Genomic DNA, 15,410 nt, shown 5'->3' on the forward strand with positions numbered 1-15,410 from the left:
GCTAAAGATTCAATCTTCGCAAACCCAAGGGTCAAACCCAAGCCCACCTGTGAATTCTATAAACAGAGAAGCTCTCCTCATTTGGAGGGGTCAACAATCCTACACTCCAGAGAGCTTAGAGAGAATTCTCTACAATCAGAAGACTCCTTGACTCCTGACGCTGACCACACTTGAAAACTGAAGTCCTTTGGAGATACAAGCATTCTGAAGACCGAAGTCCTTTGGAGATACAAGCATTCTGAAGACCGAAGGCCTTTGAAGATACAAGCATTCTAACCACGCTTGAAGACTAAAGTCCTTTGAAGATACAAGTATTCTAAAGGCTGAAAAAGATACAAGCATTCTGAATACGCTTGAAGACTGAAGTCCTTTGAAGATACAAGCATTCTTCCAATACTCGAAGCTCAAGAACATCCACACGCCCCACTTCTATATATCAAGCGTACGCATTTAATCGAGAGAGAATCATAGGATCAAGTACTAGAGATCGAACCATATCGTATCAAATCAACATTAACATCAACTCAAGTTCAATTCCACGAAACAAGTTTCTCTGGAAGTCTCATGCGAACACTAATCATCCAAGAAGATCAACAAGCCCAAAGGCCGATCATCCAAGAAGATCAAAAAGCCTAAAAGCCGATCATCCAAGAAGAACGTCAAGCCCAAAGGCCGATCATCCAAGAAGATCAAAAAGCCCAAAGGTTGATTGTTCAAGAAGATCAACCAACTTAAAGCTTATAGTTTATTTTGAAAGCATCAAAATACTATGTATTAGAGATTGTACTCACTTTTCACAAAATTAATACGAATACAAATATCAAGTTCCACGAAATAAAGTTCTCTTGAAATCTCGTGCAAACATACACATATACCATATTATTTCAATTGTATAAATAATTCATACATTGTTAAGTTTATTTTAAATTTAATATTATCATTAGTGTGACTCATCTGCATTATCTGTTATTTTATCTTTTGAGTCTATTATTTTATTAGACTCACCTGATGTGAGGTGTCGGTATAAAGATAAACTTAGGGATTGGTCCTCTCCATATTAAGTAGTTATTTTCTCCACATCAAGAGCCTAATTAAGTTCTAAGAGAAGACTAAGAGAGAGAAACATAATCTTTTAAAAGACCATTGTCATGGATCAAGATATGTTATTCTAACTAATGTTATTGTGAAAATCATTTAGTTTAAAGATGTTGACAATTATTGTTTATACAATATTAAGGTTTTGTTGATATAAACCCTGTTAAAAAATGATGTAATTTCATTAACTATCGAATATTTTAATTGTTTGTAAATTTAAATGCTGTTGTAGAGTATATAGTTTTTTGTATTTTTTTTTATTTATTTATACATTTGTACGAATATGTGTGTATATAAGATAACAATGCAACTATGAAATAATAGGAATTTAACCATAAATTTTTTAAATGATCATCCGTTTCTTTAGTTATATTTTATTTGGAATGAAATGGACGTCAGGTTGGAATTTAAAATTTAGAGCTAAATATATTCCAAGGGAATCGAAACAAAATATAAATTTCAATTTATTTAATTATTATTTCTCAAAATGTACGAGGAGGGGATTTAAAAGTAAAATAAATAAATATTTTTAAAAAATGAAAATAAAATACAAATTTGTCAAGCTCAGAAGCGCCGTTGATATCGTCAGATTGATCTGACGGTTGGGATCGACCCTGATCACTATTAGCGCTAAATTCTTCATAGCAAGCCCTGCTTTTGCACCAACCGAGATCAAACCGGGTCTGTATCGTGGCAGGGTACTATTTTACCACTAGACCACTAGTGCCTACTGGCAATGGTTTTATTATCTGGCTAGAATTACTCACGCTTTTTTTTTCAATATATTTTTTTGTCGAATTACAAAAGTATTCCTTTAAATTTAAAATTTGTATCGACTTGGTTCATGAATTTTTTATTAAAATTTTATTTTTGAACTTTAATTTTTTTTTAATTTACAGATTTATTGGACATAAAAATGAAAGTTAAGCTTTTCATTAGACATTAAAATGTAAATGTGATATAACAATTAATTTTTAGGGTTATTTTCAAATAAAGAAAAAAGAATCAACTTATTTACAAATTATATATGGCAAAATTTTACTATCTATTAATAATAGATAGTGATATTTTGCTATGCTTGAAAATATCTTTAACAGTTTATCATGTAAAACAATTATCCTAATTTTTAAACTTTTGAATTTTTTGGAGATCTAACATATACAAAATTGAAAATTAAAACTAAATCGACACAAAACTAAAACTCTAGAGACATATTAGACACTTTTGAAAGTTTATAGCCAAAACATACCCAAAGCTCAATTTATATTATAGCTTTAAACATTTTATTACTTTTTCTTTGAAACATCGATTTTTATTCGGATAACCTACTTTTGTATGTCAACAAATGTTTCTTTATTAGGACTTAAGGTACTTTCAAGTAAAATATCGAACTTCACTCTAAATTTTCAATTTCATCAAATTGGACTCTAGATTTAAATAAGTGTTACGGCTCTACGAATCCATTTTTACTAATTCACCAATTGATTTTAACAAGAAATAATGAAAAAAAAAAATCTTTTAAGATTCACTATTTTTTCACTAGTTACAAGTTTTGCACAAATTTTAATTGATTAATGCACAAATTTACAATTTAATAATTTTGTCAAAACTCACACATTTTTAACAGGTAATTTTAGTATCGTTTTTCTTAATTCATGCATGTATATGGAAATTCTGTTTTTAATGACCTAACCAAGCAAAACTTATCAGGGGAGAAACTTTTCTATTTCAACTTTAAACTTAAACTTAAAATTGCACTAAAAAGTTTTAATATATATAGATAAGAGCATGTTTGAAATGATTTTTCAAGTTGAATACGAACATATATGACTAAGTAACTATTATAATTTATGTAATTTTGCTGATTACGTGCAATTCGATCCCAAAAGTTAATTACTACGTTTCGGGGGCATTCGACTCGGGTACCTCCAAGTTGTGATCTTGAAGGGATTTACAGGCCAGAAGGATGAAATATCATCAAAAGAGAACCTGAAGACTGTAGAGTTGGATGAAAATTTAATGATGAACTTTACTGAATTTTCTCCTTTTCAGTTGAAGTCAAAAGGTGAACTTGGAAATGGCTGAAATATGGTCAGAAAAATTCATGGGCTTTAGAGAATTTATCAAAAGACCATTTCCTAAACACTCATATGAGCACACGGGGAGAGAGCAAAGTTTCAGATTTATTTAGGACTTCTGATAATGTTTTGTTGTATACTAGTTTAACTGTTGATATGAATGGTATTATAATTCAATTCAATATGTTATATTGGTGTGAGTATTTCAACCTCCAATCTCAAGAGAATAAGATATTTTTAATATTGTGGAACAATTGAACTACTAACGTTGATAACTGTTATTTAGTTTTAAAAACTCTTCAAATCTCAAATAGCAAATTACTTGCAAACTTTAGGTATATGGATTTTTAGTAAGTAACAATTTAGTTCTCATAATTTTTTATGACATTTTATTTGTTTTTTAGTACAATAGAAGATAAAGGATTTGAATCTCACACACACACATATATATAAAAGTTCTGTTTATCTTAGCGGTGACATTTTATTTTAGATCTTTTTTGTTGAATGATACGATACTATTTTAATTATATAAATAATTCATATATACGCCCATTAAAGAAGGATGTAATTTTATTACATATGAATTGTTTATATAGTAGAGTATATAGATTATTAAATTTCCTTTTCTTTTCATAAAAGATAAAGATTATTGTATTTATTTATATATTTATTGGAAGTATTAAGGGAGCGTTTGGGGAATGAGTTGGTTATTATAGTTAGTTTATAATAGTTTGTGTTTAGGTGTAGATTATTTTAGTTTTGATTATAATAGTGTGTTTAAAGAATAAGTTATTTTAGTTTGAGAAGGAAATAGTAAATATTGTAGTAAAGAATAAAAAAAACCTAAAATAAATAATAAATATTGTAACAAATGAAGTTTTTAAATAGTGTTGACCGTAGCTAATTGGAAACTACAAAATAATATTTATTATAACAATAGGTGGTTATTATAATCTTATTCCTTATCTCAACCGCCTTTTAAGATTTCTTTGAAATACACCATTTTTAAATATAATTCACGCAGCAAAATATGAAATTTAAAATAAAAAAAAAAGTCAAGCTCAGATGCACTGATGGATTTCGTCGGAAAGATCGGACGGTTGTGATCGACCCTCATCACTGCACACAAATTTCATCATCGCAAGACACATTTGGAATGCACCAGCCGGGAATCGAACCCGGGTCTGTACCGTGGCAGGGTACTATTCTACCACTAGACCACTGGTGCTTGCTGCTGATGGATTCTATTTGACTTTTAAATAATATATTTTTGTGATACAAATTCTTAAATATTCTATATATTTTGTGTTAAATTACAAATTTATTCCCTTGATTTACAATTGTTTACCCATTTGGTTCATGAACGTTCAAATTTACAAATGTAGACCATGTTTGATAATTATTTTGTTTTTTTTTTTAATTTCTAAAAATTAAGTCTATTTACTCCTTATTTTTATAATGATTTGCATCTTTCTTAAGTATAATTTATTGAATTCTTAGTCAATTTCTAAAAACAAAAAAAAAGGTTTTAAAAATTAATTTTTTAAGTTTTAAAATTTTAGCTTGGTTTTTAAACTATTGGTAAAAAGTAGATAATAAAGAAAGAAATTTGGAGATGGAAATAATGTTTTAAGCTTAATTTTAAAAAACAAAAATAAAAAACCAACTCTGTCTGGTAACTATTTGATTTTTTTTTGTTTTTATTTGTTTTGTTTTTTAAATTAAGTCTATAGATACTACTTTCATTTACAAATTTCTTCATTTTTATCTACCTTTTACAAATAAATTAAAAAAACTAAGCCAAATTTTGGAAACTAAAAAAATAAATTTTAAAATTTTGTTTTTGGAATTTGGCTAAGAATTCAACCATTATAAAATGCAAATTGTTATAAGAAATGAGGAGAAAATAGGATTAATTTTTAAAATTAAAAAACAAAAAAACGAAATAGATACTAAATGAGGTCCAAATAGTTACCAAACATGATCTTAGTTTTGAAATTTTGAATTGTTTTCTTTACTTATAGATATACTCCGACACAAACAATGAAAGTTTAGATTTTCATTAAACATTAAAATTTATATTTAATGAATCGATTAACTGTTTTTTGAATCAATTATAGACTTATTAGATACAAAATTAAAAACTGAACGATCAATTAGATACAAAATTAAAAGTCTAACAAATCTGTTAGACCTTTTGAAATTTTAGCTAGGGACAAGATGTACACAAACCTTAGTGACTTAATTTACATTATGTTATAGGATTAAACATTTTATTATTTTTTCTCTCTTTTTTTTCATTTTATTATCTTTCCTCTATCATTTTATTCAGTTAACCTACTTTTGTAAGTCACAAAATGTTTATATTGTTTTTTCAGAGAAATTACAACTTTTGGTTTCAGGGCTTGAAAATACCACTAAATTAAAAGGTTATAATTTCAGCTTACTTTCCTTCTTTTTAGCATTTTTTATAGACTTTAGCAAATTTATTTCATTTTCCTTATTTGCCTTTGGACCTCTTCCTTGTTTAATAAAATTTGATTCAATAAGATTTGTATACTTGATTGCATTATTAAATAGAGTGATATAACTAATATTAGGATGGATAAATATGAATGTAGTTGAACGGAAATTGTTATAACTAATATAACTAATTCATTTTTCCATTTTTCTATTTTTTAGTCAAGTAATACTTGCATTGTATCATAATCGCACCTTCGTTAGGGTCTTGAGGCGATTATGTGGCGCTTGCGCCCTCAAACAAGTCAGTCAATCCAAATCCAAATAGCCGATGGCACAATGGGCGTTTCAAACAACCTCCACCCTCGTTCTTTAGAAAAGGTTTTAGAAAACAGGTTTAGAGGAAAAGGTTTTCACAAACGTTTGAAACCATGTGTAAATGAACATTAGTCATACAGCTAGAAAGCAATAACACGGCTTTATAGCATACAACTCACTGGTATGAGGATATGATGATTAGTCTTACCCCCATATAGTGCATTCTGAACAAAAGTATATCCATCACCCTTGCATATGGAAATGGTCGAGCAGTCACACACTAAGAAAAGTATATAGAAAGCAAACTACCTAGCAAAAGGAAATACATAAGATGAAAGCATAGTAAAAAGAGGTGGATGCGAACATGCGACCATAGACAACACGCCCTGGACAAGCATGACCGTGACATTCTTCCCCACTCAATTGGTTGACATCTCCGTCAATCGACTCTACTCGAACTCAGCAAATTATTGAGCAGTTGCCTTGAGGTCTTTTGCGTGGTCCCAATGAACTTCTCTGTCTTGGAGGCTTTTCCACTTCTCCATGAACTCTTCCCAGCTTGGTTCTGGTCTTCCAACTCTATCGCTTCTCTCAGAAAGTCTCTCATTGACTTATTCCTCTGTCATTCTCTTCGTTGTGTCAGTCGGATGGGTCACCTTCCTACATCGCTCCTCGGCATGGTCGGGATGAGAGGGTTTTAGTCTACTTACATGGACGACGGGATGAATCAACGTCCACGATAGTAACTGCACCCGATAAGAGGTTTTTCCAACCCTTTCGATGGCTTCCACTTATCCTCTAAAGCTGCTCACGAGGTAAAGTTTCTCTTTGTCCTCGACTTCGAAACTGTCTTAGACACAAGTTTATCCGAACCATATCCCCTGGTAGGAACTCTCGGTATCTGGGTTTCCTTTTTCTTCTTCTTCTCCTCTTTGGAGGTAAGGACTTGTGTAAACTTTCTGGCTCGACAACTCGACACTTCTCCAAGACACACAGAATGTCTTAAGGGGCCTTCTCTTTCGTGGTTTTGACTGAATCGTGGGTAAAGTCCTTCTCCAACAAGATGGTCGAGATCATTCTTATCCCATCCGGCTGTCTGATCCCAGCATGCACAACAATGGGCGTAAGACCCTGTAATCACTAGACACTTGGCAAGGGGTATCGGTATTACCTGGTGCTCAAGCAAGAATCCATCCCTAACACCACATCAAAGTCATCGCCCTTGTCAACGATTTCTTGTAACTGGGTTTCTAGAAACCAAACTTGATTAGGGACTTCTATTAGATAGAGCATTTGCTCTTCTATCTCGACCAACTAGTCAATATGGGACTTGCCCAACTGCTTTGTAGTAGACATGATCACAGCTTCTCAACTCTGCGAGCCGACTTGGCTCTGATACCAACTGTCACAATCACACCTTCGTAAGGGTCTCGAGGTGATTGTATGGCACTTGTTCTCACCCTTGAACAAGTCAGCCAATCCAAATCCAAATAGTTGATGGCACAATGGGCATTTCAAACAACCTTCACCCCCATTCTTCAAAAAAAAGTTTTAGAAAACGAGTTTAAAGGAAAAGGTTTTCACAAACGTTTGAAAGCATGTGTAAACAATGAACATTAGTCATATAGCTAGAAAAAAATAAACAATAACACGACTTTACAACATACAACTCATTGGTATGAAGATATGATGATTAGTCTTATCCCCATATAGTGTATTCTGAAAAAAAAGTATATCCGTCACCCTTGCATATGGAAATGGGTGAGCAGTCACACACTAAGAAAAGTATATAAAAAGCAAACTACCTAGCAAAAGGAAATACATAAAATGAAAGTGTAGTAAAAAGAGGTAGAGGCGGACATACAGCCATGGACAACACGTCCTAGACAAGCATGACCGTGACATATTGCACGCGAATCTTATAGTTTTAATTGAAATAAGTATATACATTATTTTTAGGACGTATTAAATAAATATTATATAATTTTGTTTTAATCCTTATAAAATTTTTAAAAGTTAGATAATGTAATAATTTTTATTCTAATGGTTTTATATTATTGTCTTTTAATTTTAATATTTATGTCAATATATATTGCGAAGACAAAACCAAATTATTATTATTTTAAATGAATTTCTGCTCATATCTACTTCATTGCTTAATTATCTCATCATACTTCTATTTTTTAAACCATTTCTTCTTCATTCATTTTTTTCTCAACACTTCAAAATATTGATCTCAACTAACTACTCTTCATGCATATACTTAAATCCTCAAAAACAAAAAATATTGTTGAAGAGAAATCCTAACAAAAGTTATTTAGAAAGCCAACACAGAATACAATTTCTCAACAAAATAAATATAAAAGACACACCAAAGAATATGAGAAGATAAATAATTAATTGTTTCCATTAATTATGCTATTAAGAACAAATACATGAAAACTTACATCATATAATGAAAATGAAGAATAATGAATACATGATGGAATTCTAAAAATTAAATTAGGAAGACTACTCCATTCCCCTAATTTTCTAAAAAAAAAAAAAAAAATCTATCTATACTTCCCTATTAAAAAGTTTTTTTTTAAAAAAAAAATCTCCATTTACCATTCAAATATAGAGAATATTAATCTCAACCAATTACTCATCCCACATATACTTAAATCCCAACAACTTTTTTATCCTAAAAATTATTTTTTGAAGAAAAATCGTGACAAAAAATTAATTAGAAAGCCGGCTAAGAACCCCAACTTTTTTTTTTTTTTTTTTTGCAAATGTATTGTAATTAAAGTGTGGGATGGGGAATTGAATGCACTATGCTAGTTGAGCTACACTCTTATTGGCAAAAACCCCAATTTTAAACACAAGAAAGATTTTTTTAAAAAAAGTGCACACTAATCAGCATAAGAAGATAAATAATTAGTTGATTTCATTAACTATTAACTTACCCTATGGTGGAATAGAAGGAATCAAATAATGAGCATTTTGTACTGAATCAGACATACACTCACATCTTTAGGCGACATTGTTGAAAACCTCATATTGAAACCATCCACATTGCACATCAAGCAATAATGAAGAGAGAAGAAAAACAATTCAATAACCACCACTCAAACAAAACGAAATCAAAACAAAGAAATGAAATGAAAGATGATAAATAGACCTACAACCAACGAAGAACACAAGAAACATAAAAAAAAAAATAAAAAAAAAATACTAATGAACACGAGAAGATAAATAATTAGTTGATTTCAATAATTATTTAAATACTCTACGGTGGAATCAGTGGCAGAGCCAGGTAATTAAAAAATTGTAAAAAAATATTTATGGCTCGATATATTAACTAATTTAGTACATATGACTATCCTCTGAGTTTTTATGTTTTGAAATCGATCAAAATTTCTTGAATGAAAAGATATGATCTTGAGGCTCACAAAGACCTTGTTGTAAATATATCTACGAACTTGATCTTAAATAATCATCATATTTAGAAATTTTAGTTCTTAGACCAGATTCATAAGTAGTTCTCCTAAATTGATTTCTATATAAGATCTATTAGAATCAGAGATATATTTTCTTTTTGAAAATAATGACTTTATTGTTTCTATTATTATTTTTCTTTTAAAATATCTTTACATATTGATATAGAGTTAATCCTAAAAAAATATTATTAATAAAAATATTATGATTTATTACATGGACTTAAAAGTATGAAAAATTAAAAGATTAAGAAAATTTTGAAAGTTACTTGTGAATGGTATGATACGTATATTTAATGAGAAACGAAAAAAATTATCTTGTAGCTTTTAACTCTAAAATAAATTAAAATAAATATATACTATATTAAGCAATGAAATTCTGAAAATTAAATAATAAAAAAAAAAAAGTTAATGATACATTTTCAATAGAATGTTGAGACTTGAATGTAAAAGTTTAGGTTGAAAAAAATATCTATAATAAAAAAATTGTTGTTGATTTTTTCTTCTTTTAAATTAGATATGTGCCCTAGATACGTGGCTTCGCTGGTAGGTGGAATATGCATCCACTCATATCTTTAGTGCGACATTTCCAATTCGCATTGCGCATCAAGCAATGATAAAATTGAGAAGAGAAAGGATATCAATAATCATCATTCTAAGAAACCAAAATAAAAACAAAGAAATAAAAAGATAAATCATAAATAAACCTATATGCATAAGTGGAGTCTTGGTGAAAATGTATGTTTTTACGTGAAAATATATTTTACATATATTTAAAATTGAGGGTCAAAATGGGAGTATAAAAATTCTCCCCATTTTGTCCCTTTTATATATACTATAGATTTATTTTATTTTATTTTGATTAATAAAATTATTTTTTCATATAAAAACTGAAGTTATCAATCTATAACAATTTTCACAACTTTGGATTTCAACTTCAGTGTCTTTTTCTTAATCCATGTGGAACAGGACAATCAAATCTCTAACCTCGATGTATAATACAAACATTATTTCAATTAAATTACTCTCATTTTAACTACCTAAACTATGTTTAACTGTTAACTAACGTGTAAAAGTTTATAAGTACCAATTTTTAGATTTACTTTTCTTAAAAATCTGCTACCTTCTTAATCATATAAATAAATATATTATAATAATATTTTTCCATATTAAGGAGGTGTTTGATAAATGGGTATGAGTTATTGGGTTGGGTGGGTATTTATTATCTATGTTTGTTAAGCCCATAAAAAAAAACCCCATCTTTACCCACTCAAAACTCCCATTTTTTATCCCCTCAAAACTAACCTTAAAAATCAATATATTTTCATTTCTTTCTCTCTTCCCTCATCTTTGCCGTTTGGATCCAGATTTTTTTTTCGTCAAACCTATGGGTTATTAAAACCCATTTTTTACTCATTCAAAACTCACTTTTTTATCCCTTAAAAACTAACCCTAAAAATATTTTCATTTCTTTCTCTCTTCCCTCATCTTTGCCGTTTGGAACTCGATCTGATTTTTTTTTTTTTTTTTATCGTCAAACTTTTGGATTCTATTTTCATTTCTCTTTCTTCTCTCATATTTGCCGTTTGGATCCTCAAACATACTATTCATATTATATAAAAATAAACTATATGATATGTGAAATAATAGAGTTAAATTAGCAAGATTCAATATATATACATACAATATATCAATTAGTAATTGGAATAATTACCTTCAATATATATACATACATTCAATATATATACATACAATATACAATATACCAATTAATTGAGTAGCAATATGAAATATATTTTGTTAGTATGTTTTACCGATTGAAGAGAATTAAAATTATTACAGTTTTTGAAAAGAATATATGAAAAAAACTCTATTATGTTCTACATGAGAAAAAAAATTGAGATTGTCCAGTTTATGTCATAAACCATTTGAGAAAATACGTGTATATTTGAAAATTAAACAACAGCAAAACATAAAACTAAAAAATAAAAGAATGAAATAAAATAGAACTAATCTCATTAAAAAAAAAAAACTATATCAAATTCTCCAACTTAACTAAACTCAATTCAACAAACAGACAATTTAACCCCTCATATAATTTAACTCTCCAAATAATAATTACAAACTCAACTCAACTCTCTATTTTTATCACATACCAAACACACTCTAAAATATTTTTTCATCTATTTTCAAATTTTAATTTATTCAATTTTTTATGACAATTAATTTTCTTAAACTTTTATGAAATAATTTAGATTAAACGAAATTAGTTGAGTTTTAAATTATATACAATTTCAAATAAATGTATTGTGATAAATTATAAATTAATTAACAATATAAAAATAAGCAAAATAATAAGACTACTTTAATTCATGTAACTAAATTACTACTAATTTACCCAATACCATAAATACTTTTGCTAATTTAAAATTAAAATATAACAAATACTAGTGTGCAATTACTTTAAAATCTACTAGAAACCAAAACTAAGCAGATTACAAATATTACATGCATCTTCAACAATTTCCAATTTCTATTTGCAAAATTTTAACCCAAAATGAAAACTCTCATTAATAAAAACTTATTTCTACATTTTAGAAAACTCAGTTCTAGGGTCATGCTTTGATTTTTACAACAAAAAACTGGATACGAATCAAATAAAATTATTTAAAAAAACAAAATACCATTTTTTTAAGGTACAAGGGCCAAAAACCTTTTGAAGCAATGTAAGATAGACAAAGTTATATATATGAAAGGATGAACCAAACTCAAACTGAAAACAGAGATCAAACAAAAATTAACTTCATAAACTTCTATAAAATCTCAAAAGACGTTTAGAGAGTGGCGTTGAAAATATAAGTTTTCTGATTCAATCAGAGATAGACCCAAATACTTAAACTAATAGATCACGGTAAAATTAATTATAACATATGAAAATCTCCCCCACATGTGGACTCAAAATATGAAGAGCAAAACAAGTGGAAATGAATATTAAATGAAAAAGAAATAACATTACAATAGTTTAAACACACGACATCTTGAACCTACTCCGAAACCATATTAAATTACCGATTGACCTAAAAGCTTAAGCTACAGTAAATTTAACTATAATATCTCATTATGATATTGTTACTAATAACACTGTAGTACAATCTCATTCAGCACAAAACAATCTCCAAACACTAAATAAGATACTGCGATACCACATAACCAAAAAGGTAAAGACCAAAATTCAGTAACTGATGTAATGGAGTCTGAAGCAAACTATAATGAAAATGGTCGTAACGCATATTCCATCATTCCAAGTGTTATGAACCCAGTCTATCTGAGCGAACAAATACCAACACATTTTTTTAAAAAAAGAAGGCTAAAATTAAATTAGGGTCATACTACAAAATGCTCTCCAAAATTTAAACATGTAACAAATTGCAATGAAAATACTCGCTCCAAGCTCTGCAGTTTAGATGATACCAATCTTGTTTGCCACATCTAGGGCATCATAATCTGGAGTTAACCTCACGTATGCCTTCTTCGTTCCATCAGGCCTGCATACCAGGAATGTAAGATCATATCATTATATCAATAGAGAGTTTGTACATAGATTAAAGATGTTAAGTAAAACAATAAGCACAATCAGACCGAAACAACGATAAAATTATGGCTGAGGCATTTTTTCTGCAGAGCTTAAAAGCATGACCTGAACGAACCTATTGTTTCTTTTGTATCATACCAAGTTTCTTTCTAACAGATGATGAATACTTGAATTAGCAAATGGAGGTTCTAAATTGCTGTTCATCAAAACTTATGAACCATGCATACCTGATTAAAGTGTTCACTTTCTTGGTCTGAATATCATACATCTTCTTGACAGCATCTTTAATATTTTTCTTGTTGGCACGAATGTCAACAATAAAGACAAGGGTGTTGTTATCCTCAATCTTCTTCATTGCAGACTCTGTGGTCAGTGGATATTTCAGAATTTGATACTGGTCCAACTTGTTCCTTGGAGTTACACTGATCCTAGGATACTTGGGATTTCTATCCTTCTTCAATGTCTTTGGCCTATGGAATGTGACTGATGTTCTAATCTTCTTAGCCTTCTTCTTGAAAGTTGGCCCAGATTTGACTGCCTTGGCAGTCTTCAAGGCTTGAGCCTTAGGATCAGCCTTTTTGCTACTGTCGGCTGCAAAAGATAAAACAAAAACCCTTCCATTAACGAAAGACCCAGAATCAAAAGCTCAAAACCACCCAGCGCAATTTCGAAAGCTCAGATTCCACCAGTGTATTCAACACAATTCACACATATAAAAAGTCCACTAAACCTTCTCAAAATGTTGTTCTTCCATCTAAAACGCTTGAAAGGAAGTGCATTGAATAAAATAATAATTTTAAATTCCAAATAAACTGCAAAATCTAGGTGGGATTCGCTGAACAAACTACTCTTCTCCTTACTAAACCGTAACAATTCACACATATAAACAATTCCACTAAACCTTCTCAAAATGTTGTTCTTCCATCTAAAACGCTTGAAAAGAATTGCATTTGAAAAAAAAAGATTTACATCCCAAATAAACTGCAAAATCTAGATGGGATTTGTTTCACTTCAACTAGCTACTCTTCTCCAGTTCTCCTTACTAAAACATACTAAAATCTCATTCACTAATCACTAGTTCTTGTAGTTCAGAGCAAAAGTAGATTTAAGAAACTAGGTTCCGAATATCGGGAACGTACTAACGGCACCCAGCTTCGATTCAAACAAATGGAAAACAGAAATTGAAATAAACAAACACCAAGTGCTCAAACAAACACAATATCAGAATGCGAGCATACCTTTAGGTGCCATTGCTGAAGATCCTGGACCAGAAAAACTTACTTAGTAGCAGCAGGAAACAATCAAAACGAGAAGACAAAACAAAAGCAGTGAAGGAAGAAATAGGCAAAAATTAAAAGCAATGGCACGAAGGAGGTAGATTCATACCTGCGAAGAGAGGGATGGCGAGATGGGAAGCTGCGGCCGAATTAGGGTTTCTAAAATGGAGCTATTAGATATGGCCTTCAATGGTCAGTTTGCGAAATGGGCCTGACCTTTATTTTCTTGAAATTATGGGCCTGACCCAATAATGTAATGAATTATCAAATCAGTCTGTCCTGAGTTGAGTTTAGTTGGTAATTATTATGTTAAATTATCTGAGTGTTAAATTGTTTGTGTTTGTTTGTAGAGTTGAGTTGAGTTGGTAATTATTATCTGTGTTTGTTGTGTAGAGTTGAATTGAGTTGAGTTGGTAATTATTGTTTGGGTTTGTTATGTAGTTGAGTTAAGTTGGGGGATATGATGTAGTTTTTTGTGAATGTGATTTGTTCTATTTTTTCTGTTTGTTTTTTATTTCATTCTTTTATTTTTTTAGTTTTATGTTTTGCAATTGTTGATTAATTTTCAAATATACACGTATTTTCTCAAATTATTTATGACATAAACTAGACAATCTCATATTTTTTCTCAATTTGTAAAACATAATTGATTATTTTTCATATATTCTTTTCAAAAACTGTAATAATTCTAATTCTCTTAAATATGTAAAACATACCAACAAAATACATTTTATATTGATGCTCAATTAATTAATACATTGTATATTGTATGTATATATTGAAGGTAATTATCCCAATTACTAATTGGTATATTGTATGTATATATATTGAATCTTGCTAACGTAACATTATTATTTCACATATCATACAATTTATTTTTATATAATATGGATAGTATATATATAATTGAAATTGTACATAGGATAATTACCTTTCATTTGATTATGATTGTGAGAATGTGATGTAGTACAGTAACATTTTTCATAAGATCACAAAAATAATATGAACCGACCGAACATGTGGTCGTTTCCAAAAAAAAGTTTCACAAAATATATGTTATTTTCGATACTTATAATATTCGTGTCATAATACAAACACGAAAATTACATGT

General features: G+C 29.5%; 1 protein-coding gene and 3 non-coding genes across 5 annotated transcripts; all 4 read right to left on the reverse strand.

Moving 5' to 3' along the window:
- Positions 1-1,655: 1,655 nt before the first annotated feature.
- LOC120082280 (small nucleolar RNA snoR114) lies at positions 1,656-1,743 on the reverse strand. Its single transcript, XR_005483115.1, has one exon. It is a non-coding gene; the product is annotated as a small nucleolar RNA snoR114 (small nucleolar RNA).
- A 2,487-nt stretch (positions 1,744-4,230) lies between these two features.
- On the reverse strand, positions 4,231-4,317 carry LOC120082278 (small nucleolar RNA snoR114). Its single transcript, XR_005483113.1, has one exon. It is a non-coding gene; the product is annotated as a small nucleolar RNA snoR114 (small nucleolar RNA).
- A 13-nt stretch (positions 4,318-4,330) lies between these two features.
- Positions 4,331-4,401, reverse strand: TRNAG-GCC (transfer RNA glycine (anticodon GCC)). Its single transcript has one exon. It is a non-coding gene; the product is annotated as a tRNA-Gly (tRNA).
- An 8,296-nt stretch (positions 4,402-12,697) lies between these two features.
- On the reverse strand, positions 12,698-14,541 carry LOC120080869 (large ribosomal subunit protein uL23). 2 transcript variants are annotated; one of them, XM_090315353.1, is made up of 4 exons: positions 14,409-14,541; positions 14,261-14,284; positions 13,250-13,613; positions 12,698-12,975 (listed from the first exon to the last, which is right to left on the reverse strand). In XM_090315353.1, exons 2-4 carry the CDS (start codon positions 14,271-14,273, stop codon positions 12,891-12,893), a joined length of 462 nt encoding a protein of 153 aa, XP_090171479.1. In that variant the 5' UTR covers positions 14,274-14,284; positions 14,409-14,541; the 3' UTR covers positions 12,698-12,890. The 2 variants fall into 2 exon arrangements, with proteins under 2 accessions (XP_090171479.1, XP_090171478.1); XM_090315352.1 differs by having other exon boundaries at positions 14,261-14,300; positions 14,406-14,523.
- Positions 14,542-15,410: the final 869 nt, after the last annotated feature.

The sequence above is a fragment of the Benincasa hispida genome, chromosome 7 (genome assembly GCF_027475165.1).
Source record: "Benincasa hispida cultivar pf3 chromosome 7, pf3_genome.v1.1, whole genome shotgun sequence".
Lineage (NCBI taxonomy): Eukaryota > Viridiplantae > Streptophyta > Magnoliopsida > Cucurbitales > Cucurbitaceae > Benincasa > Benincasa hispida.

Coding starts and splice junctions, on each gene's coding strand:
- LOC120080869 (XM_090315353.1), bottom strand. Junction 12,976..13,249: donor AAAGTGAACACTTTAATCAG/GTATGCATGGTT, acceptor CCTGGTATGCAG/GCCTGATGGAACGAAGAAGG.